The following is a 14,715-nucleotide window of genomic DNA, read 5'->3' as shown; positions in this document are numbered from 1 at the left end:
CAGCTCTGCAAAGAACCACTGTGAGGGGAAATTGACATACCTGTGCCATCTGGGACTCAGGCAGCCTCGTAAGGGGAAACTGATGAAATTTTATGGCACATTTGGACAATTCTCATGGCACACTGGTTGAAAACCACTGACTTAGAGGTATAGCAACAACCTATGGGACAGAACCTCAGCGGCTACAAATTGCAAGGACTCCATCAAAATCAGCAACGCTATGACAATTTACACAGGTTCCCAAAGCAGATTAAAAATATAAGGAGTGACCAATACAGAAAAATACAAGCCTGCAGAAAGAACATGAATGGAGATGTTACATATTTATAAACAATGAGATTACAGAAGGAAAGCTAGCCATTCAAAAAATCTATTCTATCTGAGATAAACTAGAAGGATAACTGGGGACCAAAAAAGAGAAAGATCAGGTCCAAAAAATACTTTAAGGCTTGAATTTTATAGGAAAAATGTTCTTTACATTTCTGTATAGGAGCATCAGCTCCATTTTGAAATGGGAAAGACTGTCTGAATTGAGACTTAAGATTGAACAAACACCAGTATTTTTGCTCATTTTTTTCTTCTATAAACAATTCTACACTATTCTTAAAATAGAGACAATGGAGATAATGTTAAGGACAAAAAAAGAACTGTTTGTAGGCATTTTAAGAATAATATTCAGAACTTCATGAAAACTTTGACCAACCTTTTAAAAGAAACCTGGCAACTAATTCTGTACAGTCACCTCAAAATGAAAGGGTCTGATTTTAATTAGACCATTTTAATGTAGGTGGCTAAATATGGATTAGGCTGGTGTAAAAAAGTTTGTGTACAAATTCTATGGCAGCCATTGTCCTACCCTTCCTAGACCACAGAAATGTTTTGTGCATACATTCAATTACATTTCTCTCTCTCTCGTCACTTTGTATTTTTTGGTGCATTTTCAGTTTATTTTTTGTAGGTCCCTTTGTGTTAATGTCAAGGTGATGCATTTCCACCTCAAGTGACGTAACTTTAGTTATCATTCATCACGTGTACTGAGAAAGACACGTATCTATCATAGATAGAAAGCCACAACCTCTTTTGCTATCTATTACTTTACATCTCCATCTGGTGTAGTTCAATATTACTAATTTTGCCCAAAGAGTAAAAAAGCTCCTTATGGCTCTTATTGTTTTGCATGACTGGAAGTTCCTATTTTATCCAGCAACTACAAAAATGCCATGAGGCCCCTAATTTTCTCTTTCTTATTGGGAAATATTCTGCAGTTGCTGCTTATGGAGATGCAGCAATTAGGTTGTAAACAAGTTAAAGTTAATCTGAAAATTAAAAATCAGAGGTCGAAGTCCCCCTTTTCACTCAGTATTCATGTTTTAATATGAAAAACACTATCAGCAAACATGGACGTGGAATTGTACACTAATAAAATTCTACGCAACACAGATTTTTTTTCATATAAATCCTTCACTATCACCAGCTATTCAGTTTTAAGGTGATTCAGTATGATGAGCAAATGTCCTATGAATTATAAAATGGACAGGAAAACATTGGAATGAAGTCTCTTGGAAAATAAAGTGATTCTTTGCATCAATAATTTTCCAGCGCATCAGGTAATGTGTTGATCTATTGCAACCACAAACTGTAAATAAATATTTTCTTCTTACCTTCCAGCAAACACTACGGAACCTGCTGCTTCTCAGCTGCCCATTAATCCCCTTCAGCCGTATTGTTGCCAAGTAATTGTTGTTTACAAATAGTTCTTCCCATTCTTTACTACAAGTAAAGAAAGAAGGAATGAACATTATTAAAAACCCTCAGCTGACTTATGGACTATATCACAACTAAGTAATTTAGGAGAGGCAGGAGGAAAGAAACTTTTTTAATGTATATATTTAGTTGCACACTGTTTCTAAATGCATGGCTGTCTTTTTGGACACATTTCTTCTCTGGATTTAATGAATATGTAGATCGCTATAATTATGCCAGCAACTGAAATTCATAATGTCTATGGAGGCTATTCCATTTCCTCTAAATGTTGGTATTGCAGTTCAGTGAATAAACAATAAAAATGAATATTAATATAAGCACATTCATATTTCAGCCATAGACAAAGAGGTGCCTATTCCAAAAATATGAAAGAAAACTGTACTGTTGACTGTATTACTTCCTCACACCACATATTTGCATAAATGAACCTTCTTTTCTTCTTAATGTCAACCTGGGCAGTTAAGCTTAATAGAAGATGACTTTCTTTAACATTTAGTGCTATTTACTATTGAGATCACTTCAACTTCTTTCTACATGAGCAGTTTTAAAATTTTAACAGGTGCTAGCAAATTTAAAAAAACATCAAAAAATTAAAAAGCCTCACTGTATAAACTGTTAAAGGCAAGCTTGAGTACCTTGCAGTACCTATGGCTGACTAGATAAACAACCTAAATATGCCTCCCAGGCATGCAGACACCAGGGGCCTAACACCTGTGCCTCATTAATATACAAGTAAATCTGCTCTACTGGGAAACAATTGGAAATTAATTGTCCCAAACCATTTACTGAGTTTGAATAAAACAATTAGACGTATAATTCCTACGTTTTCCTCTGAAATGAAATTCAAGAATAATACTGGCCACTTGATGATCTAACCAATGTAACCCAGACCTTCTCAGGAAGACTACCTAAAGTATCACACATTCAAACAGTAATTTCACTGTAAATCCTCAGGGACAAATTCGGGGGCATATGTGCCTCTGGAGCATGTTGCTGTTGTGAAAGTTATGTCCTTAAAGTAAAATCTCTCTCTCCCATTTTCTCTTTGAAGAGTCACTTGGTTTCCCAGGAAAAAAACTAAACCTGAAATGGAGAAAATTACTCTTCTTATCTCAAGGTGTGAGCATATCAGAGCTCACTGCTTAAATAGGGACAGAATAGTTAAGAAGGTGCTCTAAGAACTTTGTCCCCCAATTCCTCTGAGATCATTGTCAGCAAATACCCCAGATATGACTGTTGTGGCATGCTGCTGGCAGAGAGACAATTTTTCAATTAAGAGGAGTTGAATTTCTCTTAATATTGTTTCATAGATTAAGGATTTACTTCTAGGCCAAGATTCCCAGCTGCAGCTTAGGAGCTGAGCAAAATCTGGGGTAGTAAGCGAAGGCCACTTTCAGAAATCTTTGAGGTCCTCGAATTTTGATCTGTCTGGACTGAAGTTTGACTTAATTTGTGACATTTGCCAACAACCCCAAGGATGCTCATGGGCTAGCAGTATGCCATGGTGCATGGCAGTGAAAGTTCTGACCCCTTCACTGTCAGCCAGAAAAAGGTATGACATTGCAAAAGTCAATGCTTTGGCTCTATATCAGAAGACCTCGCTTCTTTGCTGGCTATTGGACTGTTTTGTGTTGCATCTGTAGTGTAAAACAGACCTAACTTAAGGGAGAGTCTGGCTTGTTATTCCAGCCAAATTTAAAGCGGGTAACGATAGTATTCAGCCTTCCTAAATTACTCTATGATTTCTGCTAGATACAGTATTCCTCATTTCCTATCCTAACCAATTTTGTAGCATTACTGGAGCCATTAAAACAGCTACCTAATAGGTCTTGCTATACACACACACTATCAGACATTACATATGTCTCATTATATTCACACTGGGTCAGATTCTGGTGTTTACAGTTTTAAAATTGACATATTCACTGAATTACTTGCTTTGATATGGCTATAGCAGCTGAGTTAGTACAGATGTAAACAAGTGACTGAGAATGGAACCTGTCCCAAAACGTTTATTATAGAATTTGCCAATGGCGTCTGTTTGACAGCAGCTAATTTTTGTTTTTATTTTTAAAGACTCACTATACTTTGGACTGCACATACTAGTAAAACTTACAAAACATTCACTTGGTTTTTGTGGCAAAAGTATCTAGGCTTGGTTTCTACCAAAGTTATTTTGGAAAATTTGAGCAAAATTATTTCTACTGTTTGAGTTACATAGTGGAAATATTACATTTTTCTCAGTATGACTAAATTATGAAGACAGGTTTTCAACAGGCCTCCAGTAAATCAGATGAAGAGGAAATCTGCAAGCACTGTTGAATTCTAATCCTGTCCCACAGGCAACTTTGACAAATTAGAGAACCAGCCTGAAATAAATAAAATGAAATTCAATAAAGAACCACAAAGTATCACACATAGGATGGAAAAGCCGCTTAACCACAAACTGAGTTCCCATTCTGGGAATAATGGGGTAGGCAGTAGTACAGCTGAAAAGGTTCTGGGAGTGGGGGGTTATAGTGGATCACAAAGTAAATGTGACAGAGCTGTGAAAAAAGGCTAATATTATGGAATATATGAACACGGATGTTCTTTGTAAGACACAGGAAGAATTATCCTATTCTTCTCAGTGTTGGTGAGACTTTAGTAGGAGTATTGTGTCTGGTTCTGGGCACCACACTTCAAGAAAGATGTGGACAAACTGAAGACATTCTAGAAGAGAGCAACAAAAACGATAAAAAGTCTGAGGAAAAAAATTAAAAAACTGCACATATCTAAAATAAAATCTTTAAATATGTTAAGGGATGTTATAAAGGGGACAGTAATCCATTGCTCTAAACATCCACAGAGGATAGAAGGCAGCTGCTTAATATGTGGCAAATGGAGATTTAGGTTAGATATTAAAAGAAACTTTCTAACTAGAAAGACAGGCTATGGAACAGGCTTCTCAGTGCGGTAGTAAAATTCCTATCACTGGAAGTGTTTAAGAATAGGTTGAGCAAACACCTACCAAGGATGGTCCAGGTTTTCTTAGTCCTGCCATAGCACAGAGGTCTGAATATGATGATCTCTACAAGTGCCTTCCGGGCCTACATTTCTACGGCTCTAATTCTATGTATGTGCAGGAGCAGACAAATGTCTTCTTCAAACCAGGCCCTTTTCAGAAGATATCAATTGTCAGTGGATCAAACAATTAGATATCGGAGGTACTAGATTCCAGCAAGAATCAATTATTGATTACATCTAATATCTATCTTGAGAAGCAAGAAGAGGCCATTTTTTCACAAAAATTTGAGTGTCTGTCCCATGCTTCCTCAGTTGGAGAAAGTACATGTAGAAAAAGAGTGGGCACCATAGCCAAGTTGGCCTTCTCCGATCCTGCCTCCTCTACATCTATCTCATATACTCTATTTCACTATTTTTCTCACCAACTCTATCTGGATGAAAAAAGCTACATTCCTTTCTTCCAGAGGACCTGAGTGATCTTCCCTACTGATCAAGCAAAAAGCTTGCATCTTACAGCAAACTGCTCAGGGTACAAAGTATTTTCTTCTGGAGATGAGCCTTCCATGGACATGACCAATGGACCATTTGGCTATTGTCTGAGAGGACTGTGACCCAGCAACAGGTTATCTTCTAGAGGGATAACTCAGAGTGAACACTGACCTGTCTAAGCTTATTTTTTCAGAATTGTTTCCACCTACCCACTCATCTGTGGGAAGCACTATACCTCACTGACACTGAGATAGTGACGACAGAATCTTTGGAAGAAAAAAGGGTGGCATATGCCTTGCTTGTGCTTACTTTGGTTTAGCTGGAGATTCTCCAAAAATGGTGCAGTGTTGCATTGTGCACCTTTATCCTGACTTGTGTTCAGATCTTTCAAATATTTAAGCCTATTCTTGTATTTTCCGTTAGTAGCCAATAATTGTCCTTCAAATATTTTCCAGGTGCTCTTTGTTTATTTGTTGATGGCCTGAGTCAGACAGGGACTGTGAAATGCTGGTCCAATTGAAAGAATCCCACATGGATTGATTAGCAGGGTTGCTCTCATATCACTTCTTAAAGGTTGACTTTCTCCAAGCCTCTGAGACCCATTTATTAACTTGCTCGAGATTACCTTACTCTTTGAAGGAGAACTAGACCTGAAATAGTAGTACAAATTCCTGGACCCAAAAGGAAAAGCTTTTGTTACAGAACGCTGTGACTCATACGAGAAGCTGCTGTCCACTGTGCCTCAGAAAGGTTGCTAACCCCCTGTTCTATAATTTTGACCTAGGGGCTCTGGGTAAAATTTGCAAACATGCTGGCCTATGTGTCTTAGGCTCTTAAATAACATTTTCATAAGGGAGTTTGGCATCTGGGAGCTTAAATCTTACAAAAAGTCAAGGGGGCCTGCTTCTATGTCACTTAGGTGCTTTTGAAAAAAAATCTTACCCTCTTTGCCTTTTGTGTGCCACTGGGATGGCAGAGCAGTAGGATAATTCAGAGTCTCAGTGAGGAATTATTTCTCTGAAATCTAGTCCAAGTGAGTCTAAACAGAGAAGGGTAAGAATATTTTGTTCTAAATAATTCTGGCATTTGTTCAGTAAGGATTTTCTACTATTCTGAAGAGGAGGTGCTCTGCCTGTTGTAGGGGAAAGGAAGCTCAAAGAGAGATTTATCAATGAATAGATCTTAGCACCTATGCAAGCAGCTCCCAGGTCTGCTGCTGCTGACTCCAGATCTACAACATGATGAAAACCCTGAGGTAAAATATATGGACATCAATATGCTAAAGAACGTGGCTTGATCTTACTCTAAGTCACTATGAAATAAACCATATTTCTACTCAGATAACTCATGAGGAGAAAGAAGAAGGGAGAGCTGAAATCCTACTAATCCATATTAGATAACTATTGTAGGATATGGAACATAACTCTGTACCCAAAAAAGGATCATTCTGCGATCATGCTGATTTGCGTGAACACGTCCTAAGATGTCTAGTAGCTACAAGGAGGAGTCTTTACACAGTATAATATTCAAACAGGATAAAGATTCATATTGGACACCAGACATTAAAATCAGTGGAAGTGTAAGAGGTGGAAATTAGGAACATCAGCAAAATGGAAAAAGCTTGAGCATTAGGACTGCAGGTGCCAAGATCAACCAGATAAACACTGTTATCTATAATTACTTCATTTTTAGCTTAAATCACAGGTAATGAGGGAACTCATACTATGTAAAAGGCAATTAGGAACTATACATGTCTCCTCTGCTTTCTGTAGCTGGAAATACTTTACACTTATTTTTATTTGAAGATTTTTTTTCATAATGAAGCAAAACAGTTTAATCCTTAAAACAATATTCAGATAATGAACATTACACACAATACTGTAGCTCAAGAGAGGATATTATAACATGAGTGTTGGACCCAAGCATTTACACTTCGACTTCAGATTGTGGTCTGTTACCAACCTGGTGCCCTGATCCCGGGAGGAAAAAAAAAAAAGATCTCCAGCAGGACGATTCCAAAGAAATGGATTACAAAAACATCTGAACAATGCTGTCACTGTTAGAAAAGAGATGTGAAGTAGTATGATGTACACAAGCTCAGTAAACCTGGTTTGACATTTTTATTCAGTTTACTTATTTAAACTATTAAAAATATTTTTACTTAAATGGGTTGAGACCCCAACTCAACCTCCACAAGCATCCAATGAAGCAACAAGTTACTGATGGTATATGCTGTCAGACACCAAATGATTTCGCTAATTATTGTGCCTTCTGCTCTGCAATTTGAGGTCATTATTGATGAGAATATCAATGTAAATGTAATATTTACATTTAAATGAAAGCAACAGCTCTTGTCAAACATACAGCTCTTGCATGCATCCAAGAAACACACAGAATTTGTTTTATTTATGACAGCATAAGATGGCATTTTAAAAAAGGAAAGCATCAAAAAGCAACCTCATGAAAATACAGGGCTTTACGGCACAAATACGGGAAAATAAAAAGAATGGCATTTCTGAGGGCCATTCAACAAGTATGTAAAGCAAAACAAACATGAAACAAAGAGGTTGTATTCACCCCTAAGCACCACCTTCCCCATTGGGAGAAGTGACTGTTAGTTTGGAAAATATAATTATTTTCCTCTTCTTTCCAGAGCTTCCACACAGATGCAGCATATGGAGAAAATCTTGGGCCTTTTATGAAATTATATGGCAGCAAAAGTCCAAGATTCAAGGGCATATTTTCCAAAAATCCCAATTTAAATGCTGAAAGTTTTTCTGTTGAAGAGCTGCAGAAACTACGGGAGAGAAGATGTGAACGACACATACTTCCCTATTTCCTGCTTGGGGTAGGAGAGAAGATGCCTGAAGACCTTGCAGATGGTGACTCTGACACATCCTATTACAGGTAAGAAAGCTGTACTGCTCACCACTGTTGTATTGCATTGCCATCTCTTTTCATTTAAGTAACAATCACAGTTTCATTGTAAGAATATACTTCAGTGTTTTGCTCTTTGTACAGGCTTTTCTACAGCAGAGTGATAGCAGAACTCTTCAGGAACATCAATATATTAAGCCTATGAGGTACAGAAACGTCCTCAATTTTCCAGGTGGGAAAATTGTTGCAAAGAGAAACAGAGCAGAGGACTCTTAACAAGGTCAGACAGAAAGTCTGTGGGTGGTGGAATACCTAACTGTTCTGCAAATCTTAGATAATGTGGCAAAAGCAGACAGACCTGATAATGACCAAATAAGCTCCAGGGAGGATGCTGTCTCTTCTCCTGTCAAGATCTAAGCTTATTCTACTTAGGCCATTTCAACCACCTAGTCAGGACAGGGGAACTCATCAGCTGATAAGCACAGAAACCTAACATAGTTCATCATACCTGTAGTTCATCCAACATCCTGTCTTTGACAGTGGCCCACACCAGATGCTTCAGAGGAAGGCATAAGAACCTTCAGGAGGCAGAGAAGGGGTAATTTGCTGACTGTGACCCATTCTGATCTCTAATAGGCTTTACCCCTGAAGCATGAGATTTAATATGCCTTCCAAAATTTGTTACCATTAACTGTGAAAAATTTGGATACCCTTGCTAGCTATATAAAGGTTCAGTCTCCTTTTGAATCTTCTCAAGTTCTTCGTCTGTGACATGTGGCAAAGAAACAGGGATGTGGAAGTGAGTAGGCAGTCTAATTACACACTGTGCAAAAATATATTCCCTTTCATACATTTTGAATTTGCCACTTTTCGATTGAACTGATTGCCTCCTCCTTCTTGTGTTATTAGACAAAGAAAACAGAAGCTCCTGATCTACTTTCTCCATCCTATTCATTAATACACTTTTTTTCATAATCCTTCTTATACATCATCTTTGTAAGATAAATAATCAAAACTTTTTTCCGATCTCTTATCAGGGCTTTTCCATCAAATCACGTTGCCCTTTTCTGAACCCCCAACAATATCCTTTTTGAGACTAAGGTGCAAATACTATGCACAGTATTGCAGGTAACGCCGCATTATTGATTTCAGCATTATATTTTTACATTATATTATTTTCTCTCTACTCCATTTGACACCGTCAACAGAGAAGCCCTGGGGATTATCCTATCAAAACTTGGCTGCCCCAGATGATTCGTTAACCTCATACGGCTGTTCCATGATGACACGACTGGCTTTGTTCTTTCAAATGGCGAGTCCTCAGTTCCATTAGAAATATCCAATGGTCTGAAGCAAGGGTGCGTGCTGGCCCCAGTGTTATTCAACCTCTTTTTCACGTGCATCCTCGGCCACGCAGTTAGGTACCTGGACCATGGACTCTACATAAAATACAGACTTGATGGGTCACTTTTCAACCTTCATCGCCTGAATGGTAAAACCAAGACGCTTGAGAGGCTCATCCTGGAAGCCCTTTTTGCTGACGACTGGGCACTTATGGCACACAAGGAATCTGATCTCCAGCTCATCGTCAACGAGTTTGCTGATGCCGCTCGCCTCTTTGGTTTGACCATCAGCCTAGGAAGGACCGAGGTACTGTTTCAACCTGCTCCAGGATCTGCTGCTCTCCCCTCTTCAATCTTTATTGAAGGAACAGAGTTAAAAACAGTAGAGGAGTTCAAGTACCTTGGCAGTGTGATAGCCAATGATGGCTCCCTTCACAAAGAAATCAATGCCAGAATCTGCCAGGCCAGCCAGGTACTAGGATGTCTGAGAGAGTGAGTGTTGAATCAGCACAATATCTGACTGTCCACTAAACTGAAAGTGTACAAGGCTGTCGTCCTGACCAGCCTCCTGTATGGCTGTGAAACCTGGACCTTGTACAGAAAACATATAAAACTGCTGGACTGCTTCCACACACGCAGCCTGAGGTCAATACTGCACATTCAATAGCAGAACAGAGTTACGAACCTGGAAGTCCTGGACAGAGCAGGAGCCACGAGCATCGAAGCTGTGATTCTGAAAGCCCAGAAAGCTATAGATTATTGCAACCTGCAGTATAGACATCCTCCATTTAAAATCTTCCTAGCTGCAATGACACCTTGGGTGCATCTACACTTGCATTCCTCTTTCAAAAGAGGCATGCAAATTAGGTAAACCAAAAATGCAAATTAAGTATAAATTTGCGTATTTGGTACCTCGTTTGCATATTCTGATTTCAAAAGAGCTTCTTTTGAGAGAAGAAAGCCAGTGTAGACGCTGCTCTTTCGAAAGTAAACTCATCTTCAAAATAATCCTTCTTCCCTTTATTTCATGGAAAGGATTCTTTCGAACATGGGGTTTACTTTCCAAAGAGCAGCATCTACACTGGTTTCTTCTTCCAAAAGAAGCTCTTTCGAAATTACAATATGCAAAATCAGGTGCCAAATATGCAAGTTTGCACTTCATTTGCATTTTCAATTTACCTCATTTGCATACCTCTTTCAAAAGAGGAATTAAAGTGTAGACACACCCCTTGTACTGAGAAAGGAACTGATCATCTGCAAGCTCCTTTGCTGCTATGCTCAGCCAACAACTCACTCATGGTTCTGCAGCAGATGTTCTTGCTTTTAGGCTACTAAGAACCTTATGGACTAGATTTCCTCTCCAAGGAGCAAATGCCAGTATGATTAAGATCTGAAAATGTGCAACACCACTAAGAAGTATGTGATGCCATTTGTCTGTCAATTTCATTCACATTGGCACAAAGATGATTTGAGCTTTGAGTTTTACAGGAGTTCTTGTGCTGTATTACTTAAATTTGCTGTACTTAAGAATTTGTATTAAATATTTTAATTCATGCTCTTCTTAGTAATAAGCAGTTGTCAGTGTGTGTAGGATATGGGGATTTAAAAAAAAGTTTCAAAGCCAAGACAATGACATTAATGCACATGGTTTATTTATTTAACCGTTATTAAAGGACTGTTGGTTTTTAACTATAAATTAGAACTATTTTTTCAATTCTGCAAATAGGACAAGATTGATCCCAAATGCTATGCAGCTTATTTACAGCTTTTGTTCTTTATCAACAGTCTTTCACTTAACTCTGTTTTGGAAAACAATGTTTATCAGTAAAATACATTTCCTGTCCCCTCCTCTTACCACAACTATCTCCTCCTTCAGATTTCAGAGCTCTAATTCTATTATTGAGGTTTTAAAATTTTCCTGGGGTTTCTTAACATTTTAGCAACCACATCAGGTAACACATAACCATGGTGGTTAATGGGTGCATATCGTAGCTCAACAACTGGAATATATATTGCCTATTAAAAAAGTCTTATGTATCTGTGGTTACCAAAGGACCCCTTCGCAATATGTTCTATAGGGTACCTAAATCTTAAGCATACATTTACTTGTACCATTGGTATATAAAAATGATCAGTAAGACATATTTTTCCAAACAATGGTATATACTGAATGTGTATGTCCAAGTAGATGCTACTTCCTGGGTCACTTTTCTCAGCTGATTGTCTGCTAGAAATTTAGGTTAAAGGTGTATTGTTATCTATTGCAATTTATTTCTACACTGAGACACTCATCTTGGTATTTAACCTGTTCTCTGCTTCACCCTTCAATATCTGTGTATTTATCCTTTATCCTTCTCTCTCACTCTTGAATATCTGTGTATTTATCACCATTTCTTACTAAGGCTGGTGAGAAGTGATGGGACTTGAAGTGCTGGCTAAATGAAGGAAGACCTGAATTTATTCTGACTTTCATTCTGACTACTTGTGGCAAAATTCCACATCTAAGCTCCTTTCTTATTAACTTAGGTAACAGTAGCACTTGGATCCCTCCCCGTTGCAGCTGGACACCTGGAGCTGGAACGGCCCAACTATCTGGGATTAAGACAGTATTTAACCATGGTGTAGAGGGTCAGGGATCAGCAACCCCGGCACAGGTGCCAAGAGAGGCACATGAGCTGATTTTCACCAGCATGTGAGATGGCAGCTCAGCACACCCCTCCTATTTCATGAAGCTGAGAGCTTGTTCAAAGCCAGGCTGCCTGTGGATTAGCAAAAGACCAGCTAATGCTACCAACCACCATATAACAGTAAAGCTCTTGATCTTAATTGATTAATGAAGCTGTTGTAAGTAGGACTATCAGTGACTTTAAAAAGTATCACTGGCACTTGGACTGTACATAGAGGTCAAATGTCATATTGCTGCACTCTGCTTCAGAAAGGTTGCTGACCCCGGTGTAGGTGTTTTGTGGGTGTGGGGGTCATAGCCTTAGAGAGCTCATCCAGAAACAATTTTCTATAAAATTCCTTAATAGCTTTCTTGTGGGACTAAATAGTTTCAGAACTCCTGTATGAACTGATCCATTTAAGTGTCTAAAATCAGAGTGGAAGAAGCAGCCTACCGATAACTGAATAATATAGTGTAACAGTATTACACTGAAGCTGGGCAGAGAAGTTTCCTTTGTTGAATGTTTACAAGCCAACCTTTAAGTTCTTCTTATGGAATCAAAAGTTCCCATGTTTTTCACCAATGGATCATGAAGTTATCTTTTTTGAGATAAAAAAACTAAAATCAATTATAGAACTTGATGCAATATGGGCAGATACTAGAGACTCACTCACTGGGCACACATTGGCTAGTGCTACACTCACCCCTAGTGTCAGTAGCTTGATGCAAAACAGAAGTCATGCAAATGCAAAATGTCTGCTCATTTGCATATCCGAGCAGCTCATTTGCATATATGCAGCATAAAACATGCTGTGAAGAAGTGGTTCTGCTGGCAAACCCCCCGCCCCACTGCCATCCTCTTATGCTTCGAAAAAAGTGAGTGTAGCACTAGCCATAGTGAACAAGTGAACAATTCATGAGACATACAGACTTTTCTGGATATGTGAGGAAAGTAATGACGGTCCTTGGTTTTCCTCTTTTTACCATCCGTCAAGGAGTCTATGGATGAAGATGATTTTGGTACTCAGTTCTTTGCACACATTGTGATCTCCATGAGGCATCTGCTGTGGGGGGTCATTTACAGGTGTAGGTCTGTTGCAGACCGCACAGGGCTTAAACCTCAGAGATCTGGGCAGGCCCACCTGAAGACTGGGACTCTAACTTCTAACTGCACTTAACTACTTAACTCTAATGTCTACAGACAATGATTTATAAGGCCCAAAGTTCAAATTAAAAAGATGCAAACTGGCTAGCCCCTGCTATGCAAGAAAAGGAGTGCCAGCTCACCACTACAGGTGGTAAGAAGGAACCAAGAGGTTTTAGGGCCAATGGCACCAATGTTTGAGGATGGCATTTGGGGCCTTACAGATCTCACTAAAGCAAAAATATCTAGTAACTATGCATGTGGGCATGGGTACATGCATACCTGGAATGGAATCAATATGAGCTCACAGAATAATGCCAATCTACAAAGCTCTCTCCATGTCCAAGAAATGTCAGAGGGCCTTTTTGAGACTCAGGTTGGGTCTTGAGTTCCACCACCTTTTTTCCTAGAAACAAAGCACTGGTGCCAATATATATATATATTATATATATATTTAAATATCCAGATCATCTCTCTGCCTGAATAATATCAGAAAGAAGGACAAGATGGTGAAGTAATATCTTTTATTAGAAAGAAGCTTTCAGTGGTGTAGCTGTGTCAGTTCCAAGATATTACAAAGACTGGGTGGGTGAGGCAGCATCTTTTGCTGAACCAACTTCAGTATTACCTCCCTGACTTTATTTCTCTTATATCGTGGGACTGACACAGATATAACGATGCTGCATATAGCAGAAACAGAAGCACACAGTATTTTCGCTTCCCAGAACTTTGAATCATCATCTGTTGTCAGGGGAATTAGGCCCCAGTACGAGAAAGGGTTTGATGTGATATACTGGGAATGTAGAAATTATAGTCATGCACGATTCAAAAATTTATTGAGAAATAATTCAAGCATATTGGTCATAAGTCTCAGAATCATAAAATATGCAGTTCTGTAGCACCTTTAAGATTAACACATTTTGGCTGTGTCTACACGTGCCCCAAACTTCGAAATGGCCATGCAAATGGCCATTTCGAAGTTTACTAATGAAGCGCTGAAATGCATATTCAGCGCTTCATTAGCATGCGGGCGGCAGCGGCGCTTCGAAATTGACGAGCCTTGCCGCCGCGCGGCGCGTCCAGACGGGGCTCCTTTTCGAAAGCACGCCACCCACTTCGAAGTCCCCTTATTCCCATGAGCTCACGGGAATAAGGGGACTTCGAAGTAGGTGGCGTGCTTTCGAAAAGGAGCCCCGTCTGGACGCGCCGCGCGGCGGCAAGGCTCGTCAATTTCGAAGCGCCGCTGCCGCCCGCATGCTAATGAAGCGCTGAATATGCATTTCAGCGCTTCATTAGTAAACTTCGAAATGGCCATTTGCATGGCCATTTCGAAGTTTGGGGCACGTGTAGACGTAGCCTTATATATTAGGTAATGAGCTTTCATAGGTAAACCCACTTCTTCAGATTGAGTTTTACCCATGACAGCT

The 14,715-nt window shown here is 39.1% G+C and overlaps 1 protein-coding gene across 1 annotated transcript in view; it reads right to left on the bottom strand.

Annotated features, from left to right (window-relative positions):
- The window catches only part of TBC1D5 (TBC1 domain family member 5), a 560,176-nt gene that overhangs the window by 261,233 nt on the left and 284,228 nt on the right, over positions 1 to 14,715 (bottom strand). Inside the window, exon 8 of the mRNA XM_074984496.1 lies at positions 1,662 to 1,770. Within this exon, the coding sequence (XP_074840597.1) occupies positions 1,662 to 1,770 (109 nt within the window). The remainder of the gene's footprint in view (positions 1 to 1,661; positions 1,771 to 14,715) is intronic.

Source organism: Carettochelys insculpta, chromosome 2 (assembly GCF_033958435.1).
Source record: "Carettochelys insculpta isolate YL-2023 chromosome 2, ASM3395843v1, whole genome shotgun sequence".
In the NCBI taxonomy this organism is placed as follows: domain Eukaryota; kingdom Metazoa; phylum Chordata; order Testudines; family Carettochelyidae; genus Carettochelys; species Carettochelys insculpta.
This window is presented reverse-complemented; position numbering and strand designations above follow the sequence as displayed.